The 7500-nt window shown below is 48.6% G+C and overlaps 2 protein-coding genes across 2 annotated transcripts in view; one reads left to right on the top strand and one right to left on the bottom strand.

Moving 5' to 3' along the window:
- The window catches only part of noa1 (nitric oxide associated 1), a 10952-nt gene extending 9437 nt beyond the window's left edge, over positions 1–1515 (top strand). Inside the window, exon 12 of the mRNA XM_063188048.1 lies at positions 930–1515. Coding sequence (XP_063044118.1) covers positions 930–1147 — 218 coding nt within the window. The 3' untranslated portion in view covers positions 1148–1515. The remainder of the gene's footprint in view (positions 1–929) is intronic.
- A 966-nt stretch (positions 1516–2481) lies between these two features.
- Positions 2482–7500, bottom strand: part of rest (RE1-silencing transcription factor) — an 18800-nt gene continuing 13781 nt past the window's right edge. The window contains exon 10 of the mRNA XM_063188060.1: positions 2482–7500. This exon is cut by the window's right edge and continues 942 nt beyond it. Coding sequence (XP_063044130.1) covers positions 4522–7500 — 2979 coding nt within the window. The 3' untranslated portion in view covers positions 2482–4521.

The following is a 7500-nucleotide window of genomic DNA, read 5'->3' as shown; positions in this document are numbered from 1 at the left end:
ACACTGTGCTATGGCCACAAAGGCGTTTCTTGCAAGGTTGGGGTGTGGGGGCTCTAACCTTTGTACATCATGCAACGCACCTGACTGGATGTGTAAAATTAAGTCCATTGTTCTGCATGCTCACACGAGTTTGCACTAGATTTGGTTTTAGACCAGAGGGCTGAGAGGGCTCCTCCCTTCACTATGCTGGATTTGGACCTATGGAGTTGGCTATATCCTGTAATGTGAAATAGTGAAGGTGTCACAATAAACGATGTGTTAAAATTCAAATTTTAATTCTCCTCTCCTCTCCTCTGCTCTCCTCTCCTCTCCTCTCGTTGGACGGCAAGGTTCTGCCCCCCCCCCCATAAGTTCAGAACAAAATGAAAGAAAGAAAGCGGGAAATGTGAGCTACCTGTGGTCCTGCATCATTTTCGATCTCTAACACTGCGGGAGGCCGGGGGTAACATTGCTCCTATGCATTCACATGAGTGAAATATTGTCTAAAATAGTCTCAAAACAAACCTTCACAAGACTTCAAAGAAGTAGAGAAGTGTAAATCTGTTCTGTCTGGACAGCCACTGCTCTTTCTGAGGGAAATGTTGGATACCCAGAGAAAGAGTTTCATTCTTTCTTCCATCCAAAACCAGTGTGCCTCGAATGCCTCGGAAGCAAGTGAAGCGTCATAAGGTTTTGAAAAACATGTCATGCACAGTACAGCAACGTGCAGACGGATAAGCTCCAAAAAGAAGTCCAATAATAATAATGAATAATTAATACGACATTGATCCATTGCAACATCAATTTTCAATTTTCGCATACATGCGTAAACAGCATCTTGGTGTACCACTGTTTTCTAGCTCTGTGTGATTGGTTGAAACTGTTCCCTAGCTCTGCATGTGATTAGTTGAAGCAATCGGTTGACGCAATTTGATTGGCTGTTGTTGCAGGCTGGGTGGCGGTGACAGGGATGGAGGGGGAGCGGCTTTGTATCCGTGGTTACGCCCCAGAGGCTGCTGGGATGTGCCTGCGCTCGCCGCCGCTGCTGCCGCACATCGCCACGGTGAGGGGAGAGAGGATCAAGAAGTCACCCGCCTACAAACCTGTCAAGCCACACACACACCTGCTGTCAAACACACACACACGCAAGGCCAAGAAGAGAAGCTGAGGGGTGTGTGTGTGTGTGTAGGGAAGAGGGAGAGACTGCATGAGGGAAAGTGTGTGTGTGTGTGAGCATGAGGGTGTGTGTGTGTGTGTGTGTGTGTGTGTGGGGAAGACGGAGCGAGCGTGAGAGAAAATGTGTGTTTTTTTGTGTGTGTGTGAGAGAGAGAGAGAGAGAGAGAGAGAGAGAGAGTGAGTGTGTGTCTGTGTGCAAGTCTGTTTGTGTCTATATAACGCATGCTATAAATGAATGCCCTGTAACTAAGTATACTGTACATACAGCATCTTTACCACTGTAAATGAATGCTCTGTAAGTTAGTATTCTGTATATATTCTATAGATCTTTTTTTGGAAATAAAACCACTTTTTAGTGTGTTCAAGACTGCTGTCTGTGATTGCCAAATGTTGAAATGAGGATTGGTGACCTCATCTCGGCCTGTCTGCTGCAGTTGTATAAAGTAGAATATATTGAATATGTAGTATTCGGAGGCAAGATTATTATTGCTTATAATTCACATTCAGGAATCGATTATCAGTTTCCTGGAAAGCAGCTGGCATACCTTTCTGACCAGTATGTTAGTCTATTGTAGTTTTTCCCAACCAGGGGTATGTGTACCACTAGGGGTACGTGAACACACTGCAGGGGGTACTTGGAAAAATTTGATTTTAACAAATATATGGAGCTTATTTACATTGGGATGAAGAAAGCAATATAGAACTTGACTAAGGGGGTACTCATGGCACAATGAAAAGGCTTGGGAGTACACAAGAGAAAAAAGGTTGGGAAACACTGGTCTAATAGTACATGTACTGGGTAACAGGTTGCAGTGAGGATTCAAAGATGCCTTCAGACCAGTGGTGTCTGTCACAAGTAAAAGTAAAAGTTGGGGGGGTCACACGCTGACTGCACTAGTTTGATCAAGTTTGTGGTGGGTTCATAAAATGAAAAAAGAAGAACCGCAACACCGATGCTCCCATTTACTTCATTTTAATCTTGTGACGTTTCGGGCCACCAAGTTTGTGGTGGGTCCTTATTGGGTTTTTAGTGTTTTTCAGTAGCAACACAGTCTCTTTGGGTGCAATGGAGTAAATGGTATAACATATGTTAATGTAACACATGGTGGAATATAATGTGCTTTAATTGTACTTACAACATGAATTTACTTTCCCTTTTGACACCTCTGCTTCAGACAGCTGTTAAAAGTGTGGGTTCAAAGTTTTAAGGCAACTTAGTAGTCAGGAAGCTATTTCACGACCACATTTCTTGACTGCCATCTACTGTGCTAGATGACTCTTTTCAGAACAGGAGGAGGGAAAGACAACACACATTTAGAACACATCTGTTGTAAAATACATGAATTTATTGAGCTGCTCAACATCTAATAAGAATACAGCGCATACAGCACAAAGAACAACAAACTGATCACAGAATCAAATCACTAAGCCAGGAAATATCCGGCCAATCAAATATCTGGGCCAGGAGCTATCTACCGTAGCTTGCCATTGGTCAGGGTGTCCATTGGGGCGGGACATGGGGTGTTTTGGGGATCACTGATTGGCTATTCCGAGTCACCTGGCCAGTCAGGTAAGGTTGAGGAACCGTACATAATATAAATGAGTGCACAAACAACATTTTTTATACAAGTACACACATCCCCAGAAAGGGAAGAAGTCGAACATTACAAAAACAAACCGTCATCATAGACACAGACACTGCATTTGTCTACTGGGGCTTCCAGAATGACATTCTAGGTCTTACATGAATGACATTCTAGGTCTAGGAGAATGACATTCTAGGTCTTACATGAATGACATTCGTGATGGCACATTCAGCAGCAGTCTGCACAGCGGGCATGAGCACTTCGCCATTACAGTGGATTCTGGTTAGAATTGTCCAACTAGAATGCATTGTAACTTTGCAGTGCGAAATAGACTACCACGACATGTGCCATCACGAATGCGCCCAATGCAAAAATACTTTGGGTGCGAGTAAAAAAAAAGATTGGACCCAGAGTTTTTTGTTTCACTATTAATGTTCACTCAACAATCAATCAAACATGGCAGTGCCCATTCACGCCCATTCACTGCTATTCAAATGGTGGTGTCTGTATATAGTTAAGTCCATGGTCATAGGGTTCACAACCGTACAAGACGTTAAAGACACATGATGAGGTGTGGGAGGGAGGGGCTAAACATAAAATATATATTTACAGTCCTAACATGTCTCCGTGCAGAGATAACCAATCACACTGCACCAGAGAAATGACAACAGGAAGGGGAGGGTCACACTAAAAAGGAAGTTCTAATAGGCTAATGAGAGGAGATGAGAGAATAAGGGGCGTTCTAATAGGCTACTGATAGGAGAGGAGAGAATAAGGAGCGTTCTAATAGGCTGAGAGAATAAGGGGCTTTCTAATAGGCTCGTGAGTGCGTTTTCAGGGGCGGGGTCTTGAGGGTCCGGCCTGTCCAATCACGAGGCTTCTTCAGACCCCTTAAAGCTTTGGCATTGAGCTAAGGAGAATATTGCACAGGGGAGGGGAGGGGAGGCAGGGGATATCGTGTGTGTGTGTGTGTGTGTGTGTGTGTGTGTGTGTGTGTGTGTGTGTGTGTGTGTGTGTGTGTGTGTGTGTGTGTGTGAAAAGGCATCATTGTCATCTTGGATGCGGTTTGTTACATAGGAGAGTGAACATGAAACAAGATACATGTTGCAACAGAGACATAAACTAGTAACGAACGAATACTTTGGAAGGTAAGGTTGTGTGTGTGTGTGTGTGTGTGTGTGTGTCTCCAAGCAGTCATGCACCCACAGGGTCACCAAAAAGGAAATTAAAAAAATGATGATTGTCAAGGCAACTCGTCCATACACACACACATCTAACCGATTCATGAAGCTATCTAAACTCGTCCATACACACACAGGCAGTCTGGAGCGAGGACACACACACACAGGCAGTCTAGAGCAAGGACACACACACGCACGCATCTGATCCAACAACTGATTTATGACGCTATCTGATAATCTGATCTTTAAGAAAAAAAAGTCTTTGGAATGAAGAGCAGATGAACAAATAATACAGTAGCTGATGAGTAAATACAGTATGTGTGTTAACGTAACAAAAATCATCAAAAGGAGCTGGGGTTTGGAAGTATTAGTTTTAGTCCCGTAACGTCCATCCGTGTGTGTGTGTGTGTGTGAGTGTGTGTGTGTGTGTGTGTGTGTGTGTGGTGGATGATCAACATGTACTGTACACCTTGTATGTGTGGGCACTTGTGTGAATGTGCACATTGCCTCTGCTGTCTGTATGTGTGTTTGTCTGCGGTTTCCCCAGGTGTGTGTGTGTGTGTGTGTGTGTGTGTGTGTGTGTGTGTGTGTGTGTGTGTCTACTGCTTCCCTGCGGGTGCTGGTGTGGGTGCAGGTGTGTTGGTGGGCGTGTCCAGGTAGTAGACGTTGACCAGGTGTCTGCTGAGGTGGCGGCGATAGTCCATCTCCCCCGGGAACGAGCGGTCACAGAAGATACACGTGTGTGTTTGTGACGACGGAGACGTGTGTGTTTGTGGCGGCTCCACCGCATCCTTGCTGAGCTGTGGGGGGGTGTGTGTGAGTGGCGGGGGTGTGTGTGTTTGCGTGTGTGTGTGTGTGAGGCCCTTGTTGTTGCTGTTGCGCGGTGGCGAAGGAAGCGACTGCGTGGGCGACGGGAGGGAGTCTGTGGGGGTGTGGGGGGGCTCTGTTGCCGGGGTAACCCCCCCGCTCCCTCCTCCTCCCCCCCGCAGGCCGGAGTCCACGCTGCGTTCAGAGGCGGCGTCATCGCTGACGTCACTTCCTCTCTCATCGTGGATCTGGATGCCTTCGTCCTCCTCAAGTCCCGCCTCTCCACGCTTATTAGCCACACCCCCCACCGGCCCCGGCCCTTGCCCCTGCACAGCTGGGCTGGGAGACCCTGTGTCTTCCTCTGGAGGTGTGGGAGTGGGAGGCACCTCAGGACTAGATGGGGTGTTGCAGGGCCTCGGCTGGGGCACAGGGGGCAGGGGCACAGGGTGCTGGGGCAGTTCAGAGGCTGGCTGGGGCAGTTGGGCCTGGGGCAGTTCAGAGGCTGGCTGGGGTTGGGGTACGTTAGGGGCAGGCTGGGGTACAATAGGCTCCTCAGCACTCTGCAGTCCATGGCCAGTCATCTTGGATTGCTCTGCAGTCGTTTTGGGGAGCCCTGCATCGATCTTGGGCAAGGTTGGGGTCGGGGTAGTTTTGGCCGCGTTTGTGGAGAGCTTGGGCAAAGTCGGGGTGGTTTTGGCCGCGCTTGTTGTGGTGAGTTTGGGCAAAGTCGGGGTGGTTTTGGCCGTGCTTGTTGTGGTGAGTTTGGGCAAAGTCGGGGTGGTTTTGGCCGTGCTTGTTGTGGTGAGTTTAGGTAAAGTCGGGGTGGTTTTGGCAGGTTTTGGGGCAGGTTTGGGCCGTGGGTTCGTGGTCGCCGCCTTGGCAATATGTGAAGTAGCTTTGGGCTGCTTTGTTGTAGCCGATATGGACAGGTCCAGCGCCGTCTCCGGTTCCGACGTGGTCCTGGGGAGGGTGGAGGTTCTGGACAGGTCCAACGCCATCTCCTCTTCCTCCAGGTCCTCAGCAACCTCGGGCTGCGGCGAAACATCTTTAGGCAGGGCTGGAGGAGTTTTAGACACATCCGATGGTGATTTGGGAAGATCTGAGGATGTCTTGGGAAGATCTGGTGCCGTTTTGGAAACATCTGATGGTATTTCCGGAAGACCCGAAGGCGCTTCAGTCAGGGCTGGAGTAGTTTTGGGAAGATCTGATGACGTTTTAGGGAGAACTGATGGTGTTTTGGAAACCTCTGTTTTTTTAGGAATATTCGATGGTGTTTTGAGAAGATTCGATGGTGTTTTAGGAATATTCGATGGTGTTTTGGGAAGATTCGATGATGTTTTAGGAAGATTTGATGGAGTTTTGGGAAGATTCGATGGTGTTTTAGGAAGATTCGATGGTGTTTTGGGAAGATTCGATGGTGTTTTAGGAAGATTCGATGGTGTTTTGGGAAGATTCAATTGTGTTTTGGGAAGATCTAGTGATGCTTCAGGCAGGGCAGGGGAAGTTTTGGAACCATTTGATGGCGTTTTGACTGTGTCAGTTTTAGATTTCTCCGTGTCTGTTTTGGGCAGCTCTGGCTTGGACTGGCACACGGTGGCAGACTTGGGCAGATGTGATGTGATTTTAGTCTGAACTGCGGAGGTCTTGGACACATCTGTGGCAGATTTGGGCACATCTGCGGTCTTCTTGGGCACATTAGCAGTCCTCTTGCTCAGACCTGCCGAGGATTTAGCCATGTTTGTGGCAGTCTTGGGCATTTCTGTTGCGATCTTGGGCTCGTTTGTGGTAGTCTTGGGCCCGTTTGTGGTAGTCTTGGGCACGTCTGACGGGCTCTTGGTTACGCCTGCGGAGGTTTTCGGCACCTCTGATGTGTTTTTGGCCAGATGCGATGTGGATCTGGGCAGATCGGAGCTGGTTTTAAGCAAAGACGACGTGGTGGTTTTAGAAGAAGGCGACATGGTGGTTTTAGAAGAAGGCAACGAGGTGGTTTTAGAAGAAGGCGACGTGGTGTTTTTTAGCTGGGCTGGTTTAGTTTTAGGCAGCTCAGGTTTAGGTTTGGCCACATCGGGTTTACTATTAGGCACATCCTGCGTGATTTTAGACACATCTGGTTTACCACCAGGCACATCAGGCAAGATTGTGGCCGTATTCGATGTGGTTTTGGGCGTATCTGGTGTGATTTTGGGCACATCCGGCAAGTTTTGGGGCTTATCCGGTGTGGTTTTGTCCTTTCCCAGCGTGGTTTTGGGTGGTTCAGGGATGCTGATGGGTGCGGGGGGGTCTTGGGGGGTCTGGAGCTCTCCCCCAGTCTCCATCGGCTCCTGGGGGGGCTGCGGCCTCGGCTGGTCTGTGGGGGGATGGGGCTGGACAGGCTGCTTGGAGGCTGGAAGACACTCGGTAATGGTCTGCTGCTTTTTGGCGGTCGTCTTCTTCACTCCTCCCTTCTCCTTTCCTTTACTCTTCTCTTTCTCTTTACTCTTCTCTTTCACTCCATCTCGCTGCACGACAGCCTTCTTCTTCTCTTCCTTTCTCTTCTCCCCCTCTCTCTCTCCTTCTTCTTCTCCTTCTCCTTTCCTCTTTTCCATCCTCTTCTCTGGCTGCAGACTGTCGGTGTCGTCGGACTTCCTCATCAAAGGGGAGGGGCATTTGAGAGGAGCCAATCCGGGCACAGATGTGGCGGAATGCGGGATGTGGAATGTGGGCGAGGTCGGGGTGAGCGGTCCGTCCTGATTCGTCAATGGGGAGCTGAGGTGGGCGTTGCCAGGTTTGTT

The sequence above is a fragment of the Engraulis encrasicolus genome, chromosome 22 (assembly GCF_034702125.1).
Source record: "Engraulis encrasicolus isolate BLACKSEA-1 chromosome 22, IST_EnEncr_1.0, whole genome shotgun sequence".
In the NCBI taxonomy this organism is placed as follows: Eukaryota; Metazoa; Chordata; class Actinopteri; order Clupeiformes; family Engraulidae; genus Engraulis; species Engraulis encrasicolus.
Note: the sequence above shows the minus strand (reverse complement) of the source record. Positions and strands in the feature narration are given on the sequence as shown.